At 39.9% G+C, this 20,599-nt stretch overlaps 2 protein-coding genes across 4 annotated transcripts in view; one reads left to right on the top strand and one right to left on the bottom strand.

Moving 5' to 3' along the window:
- TRIM55 (tripartite motif containing 55) overlaps positions 1-15,697 on the top strand; it is a 49,567-nt gene extending 33,870 nt beyond the window's left edge. For all 3 annotated transcript variants that reach the window (XM_010371575.1, XM_010371574.1, XM_030938118.1), the window contains one exon: positions 14,676-15,697. In XM_010371575.1, coding sequence (XP_010369877.1) covers positions 14,676-14,798 — 123 coding nt within the window. In that variant the 3' untranslated portion in view covers positions 14,799-15,697. The remainder of the gene's footprint in view (positions 1-14,675) is intronic.
- Positions 15,698-16,597: 900 nt separating this feature from the next.
- Positions 16,598-18,784, bottom strand: CRH (corticotropin releasing hormone). The gene is made up of 2 exons (XM_010371576.1): positions 18,467-18,784; positions 16,598-17,708 (listed from the first exon to the last, which is right to left on the bottom strand). The coding sequence occupies exon 2, from the start codon at positions 17,692-17,694 to the stop codon at positions 17,104-17,106; it is 591 nt and encodes a 196-aa protein (XP_010369878.1). The 5' UTR covers positions 17,695-17,708; positions 18,467-18,784; the 3' UTR covers positions 16,598-17,103.
- Between the last annotated feature and the right edge of the window lie 1,815 nt (positions 18,785-20,599).

Here is a 20,599-nt window from a genome sequence, read left to right as displayed (position 1 = left end):
TGTTTACACAGCTGCTATTACCTCCTTCAGATTGCATGAACTCCCCATCCATGATGACTCTACTCTGAAGTCACCTAAAGGTACTTACAGACCTCACTGCTCAGTATAGCAAAGACAGGATGTACACAGCAGAGACAGACACAGAACATTCAATGGATGAAGAAATGAAAGATGTAAAAAAAAAAAAAGAAATGAAAGATGTGATTTTTAAAATCAACTTTATTGAGATATACATACACTAAAATTTACCTTTTAAGTGTACAGTTCAGTGAGTTTGGACAAATATGTAGCATTGTATAGCTACCACCACAGTTAAGATGTAGAATATTTTCATCACCTCAGAAAGTTCCCTCATGTGTCTTTACCATTATATCTCTTCCCTGCATCCTTGCCTCTGGCAACCACCGATGCGTTTAATTGTCATTATAGTTCTGCCAGTTCCAAATGGTCCTGTGAATGAAAACATACAGTATTGTATGCTGTTATAACTGGCTTTTTTTTTTTTTTCACTTAGCATAATGCTTCTGAGATTTGTTTATTTTGTGGCATATATAGTGTCTTAGTTCTTTTTATTCCCAAGTGGTATTCTATTGTGTGGGTATGTCACTAGTTACTTATCTATACATCACTTGATGGATGTTTGTGTTCTTAGCTGCTTTGACTATAATAAATTAAGCTGCTGTGAACACTCACATATAGGTCTTTGTGTGAATACATGTTTTCATTTCTGTTGAGTAAATGAAGGAGTGGAATTGCTGGATTGTATGGTAAATTTGTGGTTAACTTCATAAGAAACTGTCAAACTAGTTTCCGTAGTGGTTATTCAGTTTTTTCTGTTTCCACCAGCAAGGTAAGAGAGTTCTACCTACTCTACGTTCTACCAGTGCATGGTATTGTGTCAATCTTTCATATTTCAGCTATTCTGGGTGGATGGTTATGCATGGTATCTCTTTATGGTTTTAATTTGCATTTTGACAAAGACTAATGGTTAGCACCTTTTCTTGTACTCATTGGTCATCTTTATATATTCTTTGGTGAAGTAACTGTACACATCTTTTGCCCAACTTTTTATTCAGTTGTTTATCTTCTTAGAGAGAAGTTCTTTATGTGTTCTTGATAAAATTTCCTTATCAGATAGATGTTTTGCAAATAATTTCTCCCAGTCTGTGGCTTTCCCTTTCATTTCTTTTAATTTTTAGTTTTTATTATTTCAGTGTGTTTTGGGAGAGCAGGTGGTGTTTGATTACATGAATAAGTTTTTTAGTGGTGATTTCTGAGATTTTGGTGCACCCAAGCAGTATACACTGTAGCCAATGTGTGGTCTTCTATCCCTCCCCAACCCCTACTCTTTCTCCCAAGTCCCCAAAGTCCCATGTATTATTCTTATGCATTTGCATCCTTATAGCTTAGCTCCCACATATAAGTGAGAACATATGATGTTTGGTTTTCCATTCCTGAGTTACTTCACTTAGAATAATAGTCTCCAATTCCATCCAGGTTGCTGCGAATGCCATTACTTCATTCCTTTTTATGGTTGAGTAGTATTCCATGATGTGTGTGTGAGTGTGTGTGTGTGTGTGTATCACATTTTCTCTAGCCACTCATTGACTGATGGGCATTTGGGCTGGTTTCATATTTTTGCAATTGTGAATTGTACTGCTATAAACATGCATGTGATGCATGTGCAAGTATCTTTTTCGTTTAATGACGTATTTTCCTCTGAGTAGATACCCAGTAGTGATATTTCTGGATCAAATGGTAGATCTACTTTCAGTTCTTTAAGGAATCTCCAAACTGTTTACCATAGTGGTTGTATTAATTTGCATTCCCACCAACAGTGTAAATTGTTCCCTTTTCACCTTATCCCCACCAACATTTATTATTATTATTTTTTAATGTTTTGATTATGGCCATTCTTGCAGGAGTGAGGTGGTATCGCATTGTGGTTTTGATTTGCATTTCCCTGACAATTAGTGAGATTGAGCATTTTTCCATATGCTTGCTGGCCATTTGTATATCTTCTATTGAGAATTGTCTGTTCATGTCTTTTGCCCACTTTTTGATAGGACCGTTTGTTTTTTTCTTGCTGATTTGTTTGAGTTCCTTGTAGCTTCTGGATATTAGTCCTTTGTTGGATGTATAGATTGTGCAGATTTTCTTCCACTCTGTGGGTTGTCTGTTAATTCTGCTGATATTTCTTTTGCTGTGCAGAAGCTTTTTAGTTTAATTAAGTCCCATCTATTGGTCTTTGTTTTTGTTATATTTGTTTTTGGGTTCTTGGTCATGAAGTCTTTTCCTAAGCCAACGTCTAGAAGGGTTTTTCTGATGCTATTGTCTAGAATTTTTATGGTTTCAGGTCTTAGATTTAAGATGGATTTAAGATCCATCTTGAGTTGATTTTTGTATAAGGTGCAATATGAGGATCAAGTTTCATTCTACTACATGTGACTTGCCAATTATTCCAACAACATTTGTTGAATACGGTGTCCTTTCCCCACTTTATGTTTTTGTTTGTTTTGTCGAAGATCGGTTGGCTGTAAGTATTTGGCTTTGTTTCCGGGTTCTCCATTCTGTTCCATTGGTCTATGTGCCTATTTTTATACCAGTGCCATGCTGTTTTGGTAATTAAGACCTTCTAGGATAGTTTGAAGTTGGGTAATGTGATGCCTACTGATTTGTTCTTTTTGCTTAGTCTTTCTTTGGCTTATGAGGGCTCTTTTTTGGTTCTATATGAATTTTTGGATTCTTTTTTCTAGTTCTGTGAAGAATGATGGTGGTATTTTGATGGGAAGTGCATTGAATTTTTAAATTGCTTTTGGCGGTATGATTACTGATTCTACCCATCCATGAGCATGGGTTGTGTTTCCATTTGTTTGTATCATCTATGATTTCTTTCCACAGTGTTTTGTAGTTTTCCTTGTAGAGGTTCTTGGTTAGATGTATTCCTAAGAGTTTTTTTTTTTTTTTCAAGTGTTGTGAAAGGGGTTGAGTTCTTGATTTGATCAAGAACAGCTTGGTTGCTGCTGGTATATAACAAAGCCACTGATTTGTGTACGTTAATTTTGTATCCTGAAACTTTGCTAAATTAATTTACCAGTTCTAGAAGCTTTTTGGATGAGTCATTAGGATTTTGTAGGTATACGATCCTGTCATCAGCAAACAGCAGCAGTTTGACTTCGTCTTTACCAATTTGGATGCCTTTATTCCTTCTCTTGTCTGATTGCTCTGGCTAGAATTTCCAGTACTATGTTGAATAGAAATGGTGAAAGTGGACATCCTTGTCTTGTTCTTGTTCTCAGGGGGAATGCTTTCAACTTCTCCCTGTTCAGTATTTTGTTGGCTGTGGCTTTGTTGTAAATGGTTTTTTATTACCTTAAGGTATGTCCCTTCTATGCCAATTTTGCTGAAGGTTTTAATCATAAAGAGATGCTGGATTTTGTCAAATGCTTTTTCTGCATCTATTGAGATGATCATGTGATTTTTGTTTTTAATTGTGTTTATGTGGCATATCACATTTATTGGCTTATGTATATTAAACCATCCCTGCATTCCTGGGATGAAACCCACTTGATCATGGTGGACTTGATTTTTAATATGCTATTGGATTCGGTTTGCTAGTATTTCATTGAGGATTTTTGCATCTATGTTCATCAGGGATATTGGTCTGTAGTTTTCTTTTTTTTGTAATGTCCTTCCCTGTTTTTGGTATTGGGGTAATACTGGCTTCATAAATGATTTCCCTTTTCCTCTCTCTTTTGGAATAGTGTCAATAGGATTGGTACCAATTCTTCTTTGAATGTCTGATAGAATTCAGTTGTGAATCCATCTGGTCCTAGACCTTTTTTTTTTTTGGCAATTTTTTTTATTACCATTTCAATCTCACTGTTTGTTATTCATTTCTTAGAATATTTTGAGGAGCAAACATTTTTAGTTTTGATGAAGCCCAATTTATTTTTTTCTTTATACTTTGTGTTTTTTATGTCCCATTTAAGAAAACTTTCCTTAACTCAAAATTACAAAGATTTTCTCCAATGTTTTCTTCTAGAATTTTTATAGTTTTAGCTCTTAAATCAGGTCTAAGATCATTTCATTAATTTTTGTGTAGATGAGGTAAGGAAAGTTTGTTATTTGTTTTTTGATATAGATATTCATTTGTTTCAGCACTATTTGTTAACAGGCTATCCTTTTCCTCAGTGAATTACCTTAATACTTTTGTAGAAATTCAATTGACCATATATGTGTGAGTCTATTTCTGGACTTTGTATTTTGTACCATTGATTTGTATGTATGATATGTAAGTTTGTCCCTTCCCCTATACCACAGTGTCTTGATTATAATAGCTTTAATAGAAGCCTCCAAATAAGTCAGTGTAGTCTCCAACTTCGACATAGTTTCTTCAATGTTTTGATTATTTATCTTTGAAAAAAAAAAAACAGCTTTTGGCTTTACTGGTTTTCTCCACTTTTTTTTTTTTTATCAGTTTTTCTATTCTATTCATTTCTGCTCTTAATGATTTTCATCCTTGTGCTTACTTTGGGTTTAATTTTCTCTTCTCTTTCTGTTTATTAGGGTTAAAGCTCTGATTATTAATATGAGATTTTTCTTGCTTTCTGATATAAGCTTTCAGTGCTATAAAGTTACTTCTCATCACTGGTTTTGCTCTATCCCACAAATTTTGATATGTTGTATTTTCATTTTTATTTAATTTAAAACATTTTCTAGTTTACTTTGTAGTTTCTTCTTTGACCCTTGGGTTATTTAGATGAGTGGCATTTCATTTCCAGATATTTGAAGATTTTCAGATATCTTTCTTTTTGACTTGCAGTTTAATTCTGTTATGGAGAGAGACTAGAATATACTTTATATATTTCCAATCCTTTTAAGTTTATTAAGATTTGTTTTATGTCTCAGAATGTGATCAACCTTAGCGAATATTCCACATGCATTTGAAAACACAAGTGTTTCTGTTGTTGGGTATGGTGTTCTGTGCTTGTCAATTAAGGCAGTTGATTGATAGTGTTGTTTAACTCTACTATATCCATATTGATTTTCAGTTTACCTGTTTTGTCAGTTTCTGAGAGAGAAATTTTGAGATCTTTGACTAGAATTGTGAATTTTTCTATCTTACTGTATCAGTTTTTGCCTCATGTATTTGGAAACTGTTTAGGTACATTCATATTTAGCATTGTTTATTTATTTTCTTGAAGAATTGATCCCAAGATAAGTGTTTTCCCTGTTGAAGTCCAGGGTTTATTTCCCAGGCTTTCAGAAACCAATACATGTGTCCCCAGACCTGAGGCTTTCTCATCACTCAAGGTTCAGTGCCCTTGAAAATATTCATATTTTCCTAAGCCAGGATGGACAATGGGCCAAAGTTCCAAGGAGGAACAACCTTTGTGAGCCCCGCATCTCTACTGAGTGTAACCTGCAAAAAGATAAAAGCATTTTTATGCAAATGATTTTTGAGACCAAGCTATGCATTCTGATTTCAAGTGCAAACATCCACTCCAGCTGCCACTAGAGACTGAGAGGTGAGAGAGGCAGGAGCCTAGAGGGCCAGGAAGCTGCTTTTCTGAGGAAGATTAATTTCACAAGATATTACAAAGCATTAAAAAAAACTAGAGACTAAGAACATGATTTCCCATGAGTGTGACTATAGGTCTTGGGTTCTTTGAAATGATCTATTTAATTTTCCAAAACAAACGGAAGTGAATGAAAATTTAACTCTGTTCTCTAAATTTAATTGAAGGATTCAGGATGTCAAATTATTTTCAAACAGAGATCCCTACTGAGAGCAATTGCTACGTGTTTTACAAATTAGGAGATTCAAGCTTACAAATTGTTGATATGCCAGGTGCCCTGACTGTGCTGGAATTTCAACTTGATAAAAATAGAGAAAAACTGATCAGCCCTCAGGATTGGCCTATATTTACTCCAAAACATTGTCCGGAGCCTAATAATCCTGGAAATTATAAGAAGCTATGGTAGTGAGATGCAGACATTCTTACCCAGAAAAAGAAAATTGCTGGAGAGGTTTTTTTTTAACAAGTAAGTTTGAATGAGACCATTACATTAACATTATTAATACTTTTTCATTTGTACCCTACAACTGCAATATTGGTTTTCTGGGCTTTTTTTTTTTTCCTGCTGAGAAAGTGCCAGATATTGGGCGCTTTGAGGAAATTTACACCCAGGCCCCCACAGCTGGGCTGCCATCTCCTCAATCTCCTCGAGGCCCCCAATATCTGTCACTGTATCTCTATCTGTCAATTTGGGGGTTTTACCAGAAGGACAAAAAAAAAAGTCAATAATAAAAGTGTAGACTACATTTCTCAGGATCAAATGGCATCCTAAGTAAATGTCACTTTAATAGGAAGCTAAAATGGATGTATCCATTTTAAAGAGGAAAATATAATGTAAATTGTGTGTGAGTAGGGTAATGAATTCATTCATTTCCCCTGGCAACCTGTGCCTACGACTCTACAATTCCATGAACGCGAGCTCTGGGAGAACTCTCTGGGGGAGCTGTTATAACATAGCTAGCTGAGCTAAGCTTCCTGTGTTTTCAAATTGTTTATTATTCTGATTTAACCTAAGACCTTTGTTAGTGTTGTACATCCTGTGGGTTTTTTTCTGTGTTTATATGTGTATCTCAGTGATTTCCATGGTACACCTTTTCTCCCACTACAGCCCACGAAGTGAAGAGTTAGTCCACCAAGGTGTTAATGCATCTCAAAAAACGATGGCACGTGGCATTGACTGTAACTAATGTGTGTCCATTGCTTTATCATCTACAAAGCCTTTCATAAGGATTCTCTCATTTAAACCTCACAACAGCCCACTACAGTAGGAACTGTTTAACTTCCTCATTTTATAGTGGAGGAAAATGAGGATTCTAAAGGAGGCGTGACTTGCTTAGGATCACAGAGTAGCTGGGAGCTTGTTGCCTTTCGATCTCTCATCCTCCACCAAGTGGGGCATGCAGTGTAACGGAAGCCAAGCAGCATCTAAGAAAAGTGGATGAATCCCCACTTCACTTCGGTTAATGGGACTGAGGCAAAAATCAGCATGACCAGGGGCTCTTCTGCTTTGACTCACCACTCAGGCTAGATCGGCACAGTCTCACAAGCACAGGTGGGTCATTTCTAGGCCTCCACTGCTGGCAGGGATGTGGCTGTCCACTGCAAATGAGGGCAAGCCGATCCTTCAGTTGCATCCCGTGGTGTCAACCAACCTGCCTGCCTCTCTGCCTTCGGTGGAGAGGCTGACTCTGTCCCGAGTCTCAGGTGTGCAGCAGCACCAGCTGCCCTCTTTCCCTTTGGACTTCTGGTCACTATGAACAAATCTCGGCACTTTATCCTAGAGTTACTTTGAGCAAGGTCCTCAAACTTCCTGAGTCTGAGCTTTTCTGTAACCGATAATAATACTGTCGACCTCCCATGGTTCTTAAGGGCAACCTGTTGGGTCTGTTTGCCTAATGAAATGTAAGAAACCCCTGTCTGTGAAGAATTAATGATCTAATTCTTTGCAATCCAGTTCTCTTTTCAGGAAGAACAAGAATACATACACACTCTCTACATGACACACAACTGTCAGCTCCATATCTGAGAAGAATGCTGGCTGCAGTTTTGCCAGGCTGTGATGTCAACTTCCATAACCTGTCCTCTCTACCCTGATCCCATCAATTCCTGGACAACACACCTGACACAAACCAAACAGTACACACCACAGCATCCTTCTCCAGGTCAGGAAGAAGTGAGTTTAATTCCTGCTTATTGGATGGACCTCAGGAAATTATTCTCGTTTCCGATTTTCTCTTAGCAAGAAGGAGGCAGCTGATGGCAACAAAGCCCCCCAGTCAGTTCACTCCACACACCCCCTTTATCACTCAGTGTGTATGGCTGTGAATCCTTCCAAGAAAAAATGCTTTTCTTTTTTTTTAGAAAAAGGATCTCTCGCTGACATCCAGGCTAGAATGCAGTGTTGTGATCATAGCTCATTGCAACCTTGAACTCCTGAGTTCAAATGATTCTCCCACCCAGACTCCTGAGTAGCTAGGACTACAGGCACGTGCCACCACACCCAGCAATTTTTTTTTAAGTTTTTTGTAGGGGTAGGGTCGTGCCATATTGCCCAGGCTGGCCTCAAACTCCTGACCTCAAGCAATCCTCCTGCCTCAACTTGCCAAAGCACTGGGATTACAGGCACACACCATCATGCCTGGCCAAAAAATGCATTTTAGCGAGTGTTTTCCTTCCAGAGCTCTTTTTAGGGGTTCCTATTTTCTGCTTCCTCTAGCTGTGCTGCATTTTCACAGCTCTACATTTCATTCTTAACATACCTTGATTGCTCTGTCCCAAGCAGAAACGTCTGCATTCCTGTGAAAGAGACACCCATGATGGCAGAGCTGTGTAACAGAGTTTCTAAGGCTTTGACCCTTGGCCGTAAGTCAGAGATAGTGCCTCAGTTACTTCTCATCATGGGTGACTGCCCTGGGTTCTTGGCTGTACTCTCCTTCCCGGTTAGGAATCTGTAACACCTAAACTATCCAAGAGCCTGAGGTTCAGGAATGCTAACTAGGGGAGCAGGCCAATGCTTGGGCTTGGTCTTTCTGAATAAACATTCTAAACATGGTCTCAGCATTCCTACTTACACCTGTTTCCAGCATCTGGCTTTGGTTCTCTGACCCAGCCTAGCAGGTGCGAGATGGATACTGGATGGTTGCCCACTCAGCAGCCTTAAGTCTAGCTGTACCCCTCCTGTCCACATTCCTTTAAGGCAAAGGCATTTCATGATAGATGGGCAAGGGTTTCTTTAAATTGACCCAGAAAGACAGGCTTTTAACATGCATTGGTAACCAGATCCTGTGTCAGGTTGAATTTCTGACTGGCATTCCCTGCAGCACTCAGAGATTGAGGAAATGGCAGCCCAGCTCTGGGGGCCTGGGCATAAATTTCCTCAAGGCCCCCAACATCTCCTCAATGGCCTGGCATCTGATCCCTCAGGATAAGGCATGAATATTTCTAGGTAAAGTATTATCTGGCAGGGGCATACATGAGGCCATCATTATCCATTAATGTCTTCATTGCAATGCATCTTCTCAGCTTGATTGCTATCGCTTGACTGAGCCTTAAGGAATGGAACACAAGACAGGTAAGCGTTAGTGGATCAGAGTCATGGATGATGTAGAGAATGATCATTTGGGAAAGGGTTGATGCTGGTATGCCATGGAGGCCCTGGGAAACTTAGGGACTCAAAGGCACTGCTCACTGATTAAAATAAGCTCACTCTTCTACTTTGCGGCAGCTTAAAAAAATAATGCCCCCGTCACCCTCAAATGTGGCTACCCAAACTTGTGCCAGAGTGAATGTCAGGAAAGCATTTGTTTAGTTTCATTAGGTAGAAGAGGTGGGGTAAGATGCATTTAGGTAAAGGGGGCTACTGGCATTGACCCCCAAGCCCAAACAAGCACATATCCACCAATCTGCACCCAGTTATGTCCCCTATGCTAAGATCCTGGGGACTAATCTGTACTCAAATGAATTTTAAAGGCATTTTCATGCTTTCACTGTCAAGAATCTTGCCATGAGACACACTTTAGCTTTAAAAAAATCACTCATCACATTTAACATAAAAATCAAGCCAAATCTCTGTTGAGCATTTTACTTTCTTTTCTTTGACACCTTCATGCTAAAAATGAACCTTCTGTTAAGAGCAGTAAGCTTGTGCGCCTTTAGGAGCCAAGAAGGTAATATGAATGAAAAAGCAGGCCAGGTAACAGAACAATGTTAATAGAAGCATAACTACAAGACATTGCTTGCTTTCCTTTTTACTCTGAGCGTAGCAACTGTGTAAGCACAATGATAAATGGCAACTGAAACCAGCCTTGCAGCAGGGGCAGCAAAGGGAGTGTTGGGCACTGTGACCCTGACCGAGATGGGCAGAAGGGAGGGAGCATTCCCAATCCAAGGCACAACACTGCTTAGCTCTCCATGCAAGTTCTGGGTTGTTCATTTCTGCTTTGTCCAAAGAACCTACAAATCCAGATTTTAATGTGATGTTGCCTGAATTTAAAAAATTTTTAATTCTAGTAAAGAATGCAGAACACAAATTTACCATCTTAACCACTCCCATTACACATTCTAAGTGTCTATAGTATCTGTTAAGAGCAATAAGCTTGTGTGCCTTTAGGAGCCAAGAAGGTAACAGGAATGAAAAAGCAGGCTAGGTAACAGAAAAAATGTTAGTATAAGCAGTATAACAGAAAATGGGAGTATATAATGTGTATGCTCCCATTACACATTCTAAGTGTCCAGTTTAGTAGTGTTAAGTATGTTCACACTATTGTGCAACCAATTGCTAGAACTTTTTCATCTTGCAAAACAGAAGCACTATACACATTAAACAAAAACTCCCCATTTCACCCTTCCGCAGCCCCTGGTAACCATCATCCTAGTTTCTGTCTATGAATTTGACTATCTAGATATGTCATATAAGTGGAATCATATAATGTTTGTTCCTTTGTGTCTGGCTTATTTCACTTAGCATAACGTCCTCAAGGTTCATCCATGTTGTAGCATGTGCCAGAATTTTTCTCCTTTTTAAGGCTGAACAGTGTTCCATTGTATTCCATTGATTATTGACAACGTATGTGCGCATGACATTTTGTTTATCCACTTCTCCATGGATGGACACTTGGCTTGCTTCTACCTCTTGGCTATTGTGAATAATATTTCTGTGAACATGGCAAGTATCTGTGCCAAGTCCTGCTTTTTTGTTTGCAACGAATTTATATTTTTTTAAAAATACCCTGCAAATATTAAACAATTAGGAGTGAGGATGTGGTAAAATTGGAACCCTCATGCATCGCTGGGAGAATGTAAAATGGTCCTTAGCAGCTGCTATGGAAAACAGTATAGAGATTCCTCAAAAAATTTAACAGAGTTACCATAAAATCCTGCAATTCCACTTCCGAGTATATACTCAAAAGAATTGAAAGCGGGGCCTCACACAGATATTTGCACACTCCTGTTTAAGCAACATTATTCTCAATAGCCAAGAGGTAGAAGCAACCTAAATCTAAAATCATTTCTTGTTGATGGGTGTTAATGAGCATGCATTCTGACAGAGCCTTGTGGATGTCTGTCTCTGTGTACAGGACAGTTCCAAGTTACGGAAAGTGTTTGCCTAACCCAAACTGAGGCTCATGTAAGTACGTTCTATAAAGTTCACATAACAACAAAATTACCTAAGGATGCATTTCTTTTTTAAAAAACTTTTATTTTAAGTTCAGGGGTACAAATGCAGGTTTGTTACGTAGGTAAACTTGTGTCATGGGGGTTTATTGTACAGATTATTTCATCACCGAGGTATTAAGCCTAGTACTCATTACTTGTTTTTCCTGATCCTCTCCCTCCTCCCACCCTCCGCCCTCCGAAAGCCCCAGTGTGTGTTATTCCCCTCTATGTGTTCGTGTGTTCTCATCATTTAGCTCCCAGTGATAAGTGAGAACATGTGGTATTTGGTTTCTGTTTCTGTGTTAGTTTGCTAAGGATAATGGCCTCCCGCTCCATCCATGTCCCTGCAAAAGACATGATCTTGCTATTTTTAATGTCTGCTTAGTATCTAAGGATGCATTTCTTAGAAGGTATCCCCAACATTAAAAAACACATGGCTGTAATATGGAACTAATAATCTGTTGTTTACCTTTGTGCGCATATCAGACCAAACTGGAATGCAGGACAAGCTCCCAAGCAGGTAGAGGAGAACAGTGCTTGTAATTCTCTGTACCTTGTTCTGCTTCATAGAACATCACTATTCCCAAGACACAGCACTTCCTGTAATAAACGAGAGCTAGCATTTAGAAAACTATTTGAAGGAACACATATATACAGCTCCATCTGGGGAAGGTTATAGGAAAAAGATCTGCTTTTGATTTGATGAGCTATGCTTATAGAAAAGAGTTTTAGATCTTTAACTCATTCTTCCTTTATGAGGTAGCCATGTATGAAGTAGGGCCTTTTGGAGATACACTGAACAGTGTCATTGAGGCCTGTGATTACAGCACACTGAAGCGATTAAATCATAGAAATGATGCCCAATTCTGGAAAAATGAGATTGCAAATACTATTGTCTTTTCTTACTGGGGGGTCAGTGCTATTGTATATGGTTTGTCATAAACAGTCCCCAGGTGATTCTGCATGGCAGAGGAGTCTCTTCACTGTTGAAAGAAAGGAGGGAGGGAAGAGGGGAAGGAAGGAAAGAAGGAAGGAAGGAAGGAAGGAAGGAAGGAAGGAAGGAAGGAAGGAAGGAAGGAAGAAAGGAAGGAAAGAAGGAAGGGAGGGAGGGAGGGAGGGAGAGAGGAAGGGAGGAAGGAAGAAAAGAAGGAAAAAAGGAAGGCAGGAAGGGAGGGAGGGAGGAAGGAAGGAAGGAAGGAAGGAAGGACCAACCTAATATAAGTGAGTCATGTGTAAAGTGCTTTATGTGTATTTCTTTATTTGTTCAGTCCTTACAACAACCTTGTAGGGTAGGTTCTCATCTCTATTTTACAGAAGAGAAAACTAAGGCTCAGAGAGTTAACTAACTTGTCCAAGTCATACAGCTAATAAGTAGTTGGTATGGGATTCAAAACTAGGCTAAGCCTCTTTGCACAGAACTTTCTTTGCTGAGCTGGTTGTTGGGTCCTCAGTGAATATAAACAAGACCAAGGAGATGGTACAATTATCTAAAGATACTCAGGATAACCTCTGCTATTGGATAACCCCCCACTCTGGTACTGGCTTTTCTTTTCTGAAAGACAGCATTGGTCCATATTGTTTGGAGGAAAACCTAATAATTTCCTGGAAATATGGAGGTGTAAGAGAAGCCAATCCAAACTATGTAATCCCAAATATGAAGGCAATAGTGGGTTAACAACTAAAACATTTTAAATGGAAGATAGATATTAATCTCTAGTACAGGAAAGCACAAAAATTTATACACATCCCAAAAGCAGTCCCAGGGGCTTGTTCACTACCAGCAGTTTCCCAAAGATTATGCCTTTTGCAGAAAACACATTACGCCACTCGTTTCACCCTTCAGCTATTTCAGAGCAGCTGCCATGGAAGTTCCCTTTAGTTTAGAAACTATCTTCAAGAAAAACAGGCCACAAAATAGACCTTGATGGTCTGTTCATCCAGGCGGAATTCACTATTCACTCAAATTGAATGTTTAAAAATAAGTCTTCTTATGATATTCCCACATCACTTGGGCTTTTGGGTTTTTGTTGTTGTTGTTGTTGTTGTTGTTGTTGTTTGCATAAACCATACATGAGACTTAAGGGTTTGTTTTTTGTTTGTTCGTTTGTTTGTTTATTAGCCAGGGTGGGAAGATTATGGTGGGCAAGGGAGGAGTTCAACATGTAAAAATAGGTGCAGGATTCTGTCAGGATAATGTTTATTTTACTTCACTTTCAAGGACATTGAGGTATCTGACACATTACCGACAGAATCTAGTAACATTCTTTTTCAAAAAGCCCAATTTCACTTGATGTTTCCACTATTCCTTCACAGAAAACTACGTACTTCAGTTTTATTCTACTGTGACTAATATAATTTCATGACCCTTTTTAACTTTCTGTCAGGAAACGATGTGGCAGCACAAAGGATTATCCCAAAGCCATAAAGACTTAGGATAATTTTATTGCTCTTGAAACATCATCCCCAAACATATGTTTAGGGTAAAATCCGGTAAAGTGCAGGCCAATAACTTGTTTTGCTCTCAAGACTATTTTCTGTGGCAGTAAAACAATGTGCTTAACCGACGTTCTGCTTTGCTTGTGCCAGGTATTATCCATTCATATCGCAGCTTCATAAAATCATCCAGTGCTTCTGAGCTGAATGCATGTGGCTACCTCATTGCTTTGAAATCAGTGGCATTCTAATCTGGTGGGATAGTTTTACCAGTGATGTCATCGGAACGTGTTTGCTTATTTATCCATAGTTCTCCTAAGAAGGACGGTGTTTGTCATGGTACCTTGAAATGTAAAGAGTTTGAGCTCATAAAATCAAATTGCATTTCAGCAAATATTGGATTTGATTTAATATGGATATGGTTATTAGATTTTATTACCTAGAGAAAAAAAATCCCATCATGATTTGCCCAAAATTAAGCCTGTAGTTTTGCAAAAATTATAGTAAGATAATATATATGTATGTACATGGTAGAAACTTCTTCAGCAGTGGAGGGATTATATTATGTCCCACAATGTTATATGGCATAGCAGTGTCATTTAAATTTGGAATTTTTAAAAAATTCTGCAAGCTTTTCTAAACCCAATTCCTAGAAGTTTCAATGAGACTCTCATCTGAATAAATCATTTACAAGTGGGCTTAAAAAAAAAAAAAGCTAGTATAGCCTGAACTCCTTTTTCCCAAGAACTTCTCTTCACTGCATGCATTACTGTTCCTTCTTTTTGTATCATGAGTGTGAATTATTTTCATGACTCTTGGCTGTAGCCAAAATAATCTGAGCTTGCTTTCCATTTCTAATGATTATGTCCCATATAATAATGTTGTTATTATAATAATAATTGTTATTATTATTATTATACTTTCTCCTCAGTAGAAAAGTGACTGGACCAATCCAAAAATAACAAATCTCTTTTTTTCTCTGATTCCCATTTTCTTCCGTTGCAGATTGGATTTGAGGCTCCTCCCCTCCAGGGACAGGCTGCAGCTCCAGCGAGTGGCAGTGGAGCTGATTCTGAGCCAGCTCGCCATATCTTCTCCTTTTCCTGGTTGAACTCCCTAAATGAATGATATTCATTCCAACTGCTGCCCCTCTGTCTGCCTGGCTGAGATGCATGTGGGCAGCAGGAAGCCCAAGTGAAATTAATATTATGCAAATGATGAAAGGGACCTCTGAACAGGATTTCTGCAAAAATAACCCAAAACTGTAATTCCAGATGACTTATCTAACATATTCGGGGGAGAGAATATTTTGAGAAAATAGTTGCAGAAAGCACTGGAAATAATAAACTTGATCTTACGCAAATCTTTTATTGTGTGGGAAACATTGTGAAGGGTGTGTAGGTGTGGTACATGTGTATGTCAGTAACAAGTGGCAAATGGTGAAAAAAGTGGTCACTATGCTCTTGTCTTTCATAGGCACTGGCTTTTTGTTATTATATTATAGTAGTTCTCATTTCCTTTACTCTTTAACAGTGCAAGTGGTCAGTGAAAATCAGTGTCAACTCAGAAGTGACTGATTTATCAATACATGGACAAAAAGTAAATCATTGACCAAAGCTATGAAATGTTTCACAAAGTTTTCCTCTTTTGCATAACAGATATCACTGGATGTACATTCAGAAATGTTCTTTGAATTTGGTGACACTTTCATGGTCCAGAAAGCTGAAGGCCTGGGCATCTCTTGTGACATTTTTCTAATATTAGTTTTAGATTTTCATATATTAGGCACTTAAAAAAGATCTTCCAGCAAGAGCTGTCTACTTTCTCTTGTATTCACTGTGGCACCAATCTGGTAAATTGTAGAACAATTGCATGTATTTAAATATATATACAAACATATCACACATTAAATATATATATATATTTAAATCATGCTTTGTTAATATTTGTCCCACCATAATGCCTCCTTCAGAACGTAAGTGTAACTTTACTCTATATGAACTCTTAAATAAATGATGTTTTTAAAAGCTTTGTCTTATAATGATTTATTCAATGTTCTGTACTATCTTATTCATCCATTAGTTAAGTGTGTTTCAAAGGTCCCAGGATAAGATGCATCTTCATACAAATTAATTTTGAAGTATTAAACATTTGATTGAATTGTTTAAAGCTATAACTAAACTATCAAAGGCAAATGCACTGTAAAACTAATTAAATGTGCTGTTCAGTTTTAGAAATGAATAAAGGTAGCTCATGTTCCTAAGAATAAAAGTGAGTAAGGTTGGCCTAGGCATAAATGTGGAGGATATTTGTGTAATTATTAAAGTCAAAATGTTCTTCATAAGAAAATTTTTCCTATGTGACATTTTATAATGACTAAATTTAGTCATCTTAAGTGGAGATGCTATTAAGTTTCTCTTATTAGAAGTAGTAATTGGAAAATAGCTTAGAAAAAATTGTTTCATGGTACCAAAGTAGTAGTTTGACAGAGTGAGTCTTTCTCATAGAGAAAGAATGCAGCATTTTGGTCATATAGTTTGGAGGAATTTCTACCTTGACGCTTCTCTTTTTCTTTCATCTTTTCCCCACTCTCTCCAATTATTTCACATCTTTTAATTGATCAGGGCTAAATGTTATTTCCATTATAAAATGATCTTCCCTTTTAGAATTACCATGTTTTAGAGCTGCTGGGAGCAACTTCCTGAATTATTAACTCAACCTCAGAGAAGTAGTCCATGGCACAGAGATGAGCCCAATGTGATTGCAGGGTCTGTGTAAGCCACTGATATATGTTTGTATTTTTAGTGGAAAAGTACAATGCAGGAAGTTTTGTTTTTCTTTTCTGGTGCTGAAGACAATTTGGAGGAAGCTAAGAGATGAGAGTATTTCCAGTGTATGAGCACTGAAGAGAAAAAATAAAGTCATGATTACCTTTGCAGCTTTTATTAAAAATATAAATATTCAACATTCTCTTACACAACCAAACTGACCAAGGACTGGAAAGATGTTTTATTACTGAAACGTTTACAAGAAAAAGTTGTTTCAAAGAGCTTACAGATTTAGTCTTACCCACCCAAGAGAATGGCATTCTCTTTGGTTCAGACCACAACAAAAACAATTGGGTGACTTCTGTCTGCTTTTTCAAACAAAACGTTTTCTCACAGGTCTACAATCTCTTTAAAACACCACTAAAAACACCTGGAAACGGAAACTAAACGTAGACAAAACGAATAACATTGTGTTGTTACTGCACGTGAATACACTTTGTGCATGCTAAGTAAGGGGTATAGGCTCTCTCCCTCTCTCCCTCTATGTTTCAAGCTATATAAAAATAAACAAATGGCGTAAGAGCAGCGCTATGGTACAGAATACTGTATTTTTTATTATTCTTTTTTGTGCTAAATGCAGAATCTTTTTGGCCAAACGCACCGTTTCATTTCCCAATAATCTCCATGAGTTTCCTGTTGCTGTGAGCTTGCTGCGCTAACTGCTCGGCCCTGGCCATTTCCAAGACTTCCCGGAGGAGGTGGAAGGTGAGATCCAGGGAGATGGGAGGCTCCTCGGACCGCCTCTCCCTCTCCGTTGCCTCCTGGTGGCCGCCGAGGGCGTTCTCGGCGCCGCGCTCCGCGAGAGCCGCAGGGCTGTCGAGCGAGCGCCGAGGCAGCAGCAGCTGCTGCAGCAACACGCGGAAAAAGTTGGCGGCCGCCTGCTCCGGCGAAGGGCGGCTGCCGCTGCCGCCGGCGAGGAGCGAGGAGGCGGGCGAAAGGGGAGCGGCCGGGCTCTTGTTGAGGTTCCCCAAGCGGAGGAAGTACTCCTCTCCCATGCGGAGCAGGACCGGCCGAGCCTGCGGCTGCTGGGGCTGCTCGGACTGCGGCGGTGGCTGGAAGATATCCAAGGGCTGAGGGTACTGCGGCGCCTGCCGGGCTCCCGGGACCGGCCCGCGGCTCAGGAGCGCCCTGCATGGCGGGCAGGGCAGGAGAGCCACCAGCAGGACGCCCGCGGACACCAGCAGCGGCAGCCGCATGTTAGGGGCACTCGCTGCGGCACAGAGGTGGGCGGAGGGCGGAATGAGAGAGGGGAAGAGAGAAAGAAAGAGTTGGTGAGAGTTCGCTCAACTGGCAGGTGCACACGGGGTCCTCCTACGGGACTACCTTAGACTTGCTGGCTTCAGTAATTAGGGTGGGCGCTGTCCGCGGTGCTGAAACACCTGGGGAGCGGGGAAGGCGGTGCCTGCCGGGCTCTGTACCTAAGCTCACGCGCTCGCCGGCCAGGAGTGACCCTTCTTTCTAGAGTCTGAAGGGACGGTCCCTGCGTCGTCTTCCTAATGATCCTCAAAACTAATTTTCCCGAGCCTAGAGAAGAGCCACAGATTTAAGATTCCACCCGCGCTGACTACCTCCCTTTCGGATATTTCAGCATTTTCTTCCAAATTGATTAACTACTGCCTCCTGGTCTTCCCTCTCCACCCCTGCCCTTGCTGCCTTCTCTCGGGGGTTAGGATAGAAGGGGGTGGAGGAGCTCCTTTACACAGCCAGCTAGGAGCAACTGGCAGCACGGGTAAAGAAGAGCAGCCGTCTAAGTTTGCTTTTGCCACATCCCAGCTACTACTGTAATCTTAAGGAACAGTCCGCGAACACGCGCGCACACACGCACGCACGCGCGCATACACACACACACACACGCACGCACACATGCATACACACGTACACAGGCAGTGGCAGCCTGCTCTGCGGCGCACATCGCGGCAGCTCAGGCAACGCAAAGTTGGTGGTGTGTTCCGTCCAGGCGCTCCCTACCTTCCCAGGCGCTTCGCAGGTGAGCCGGGTGCTGCCGCCTCTCTGCAGAGGGACGTCTCCGGGGCTTTCTCTGGAGGTTGTCTTCCTTTCTCTTTTCTGTTCCCACTTTCTTTTTCTTTCTCTCTTCTCTTTCCCCTCAGTCTCTCAATGGACTTGGTCTCCGAGTTTCTCCACTCCAGAGCCTGGAGTGGGATTTTATAGTGTCGACCCTCTTCAAAAACCACGCAGCATTTGCCTAATAAGCTGACGCTCTCTTGACAGCTCGATTGCGTGCTGCCTCTGCTCCTGCATAAATCATAGGGCCCTGCCAAGGAACGAGGGGCAGAATTTTGCTATCTCAACACTGAATCTCACATCCAATTATATCAACAGATATTTATCGCCTCTTGGTGACGTCAACGAGCCCTAAAATGGAAGGGCTTCTTATGACTTGTCCATTGACAAAAATTCTTGAATGAGATTTCCCAAGTATGAAAACATATTGACCTCTTACTATGAAAGGCCATATTAGGGGTGTGCAAAGAGACAGCGAATGGGAGGAAGAAGGGGAAGTGGGAAGGAAGGGAGGTGTCCCAGTGCAGCCCTGCCAGGAAAGCAGCAGCCAGTTAGAGGGGGTGGATTTGGATGCCCCTTCTCCTAACCTCCCTGACCAGGTGTCTCTGACAACACCTCAGTATTTGGAAATATCCCTTTGCTAGGAACAGAGTCCCACCATCTTTCTGCCCGGAAAAGAATGAAGCATCAGGAGAGGGGTGTGCAGGAACATCCAGCTTTTAAACGTCTACCTGCATTTTCCTCCCAAGAGCAAGCACATAAAGGAGTTATGAGCCTGAGGAAGCAAGACCAATAAGTCTCTTAAAATTCAGTTGAAGTTTTTTAAATGATGATAAGAGCTACTCCTATGGTGAAGGAGCACAAACCAGGGTTAGTAAGGGGTGTGACAAAGATTTCAGGTTCTCTCAGAAACTCTCTGCTCCTCCTTTGTCTTTCTTCTCACAATATAAAATTAATTGTGGACTCCCTTTTCTATTCCCAAATTAAAGAGCGAGAAGGCCAGTGAGAGATGCATAAGTTAAACAAGATTTACTTATTCTACTTAATGCAAACTCAGTGAGAGGTATCCATTCTAACGTCCTAATCTATGTTGAAAAAATCTTAAACTGCTTGACCACAGCGCTAAATTAATCAGTTACATGTTTTCATTGATCAATATTGAGTCTGTAAAAAGTAATCTCATTCATTTCACCTCCAAATACTATCAACATCCATAATAGTATCCATATCTGGGCCACCCAGGGTGGTTCTTTTTAATCATTTCTTTTTCCAAATGCAAATGTGCTTCATGTGAGCCTGTTAAATAAATAAATGCTCTCTGACATATTGCAGAATGGAATGGAATGCTAAACCTGTAAAACTATACTCAATTTTTGAATTAATTGACACTATCATATAGGTGGGAGGCAGTTACCTCTAATTCTGCAATTCAAAATGCAATTCCAAGTTCTTGTGCCTGTGATTCAATTCAGCTTCCAGATAACCGTCAGAGTTGTTTATCAGAAATTTCCTGCTCCTCATTTCTGATTACTTCTGTTGCTTCCTTTGTAGCTAATGTCACAAATGATGCAATGCATGTTTCAACTTCCACTTTGGGTCTATACCAATCCACAACTGCTCTTAGGAACAAAGGGAAGGCAGGGAGAGAAATGCTGACAGTTTGCAGAGAAGCCAACCCATAGTTGGATCACTGCACCATGTTATGTACTTTTGACACAAGAGAACAGAGAAAGAAATGTGCCTACTTGGAAAGATGTGAGTTGTTAATAGATCATGATTATGGAAAATGGTTGAGTCTCTGGGAGAAAGCTATGTTTTATATTGGTAGGAAAACACACAGAAACTTAGATTTTGTTATTGTGGGCTTTTTTGTTGTTGTTGTTAAGCTGGAATGGGTTCAACATTTTTGCTTACTTTCCTTTATAACCTGTTTTCTGACCCCGTTAGCAGATTTCAGCTTGAATGTCAAGCTGGAGGTGAAACATTGACTTGGAATAGGCAGTTTCAGTGCAGTAAATGGATACAGAAGAGAAACTAGGAAAGGGATGTGGTTATGAGTTTAGCTGGGGAGGTCTAGGA

This window comes from Rhinopithecus roxellana, chromosome 9 (assembly GCF_007565055.1).
Source record: "Rhinopithecus roxellana isolate Shanxi Qingling chromosome 9, ASM756505v1, whole genome shotgun sequence".
NCBI lineage: Eukaryota > Metazoa > Chordata > Mammalia > Primates > Cercopithecidae > Rhinopithecus > Rhinopithecus roxellana.
Note: the sequence above shows the minus strand (reverse complement) of the source record. Positions and strands in the feature narration are given on the sequence as shown.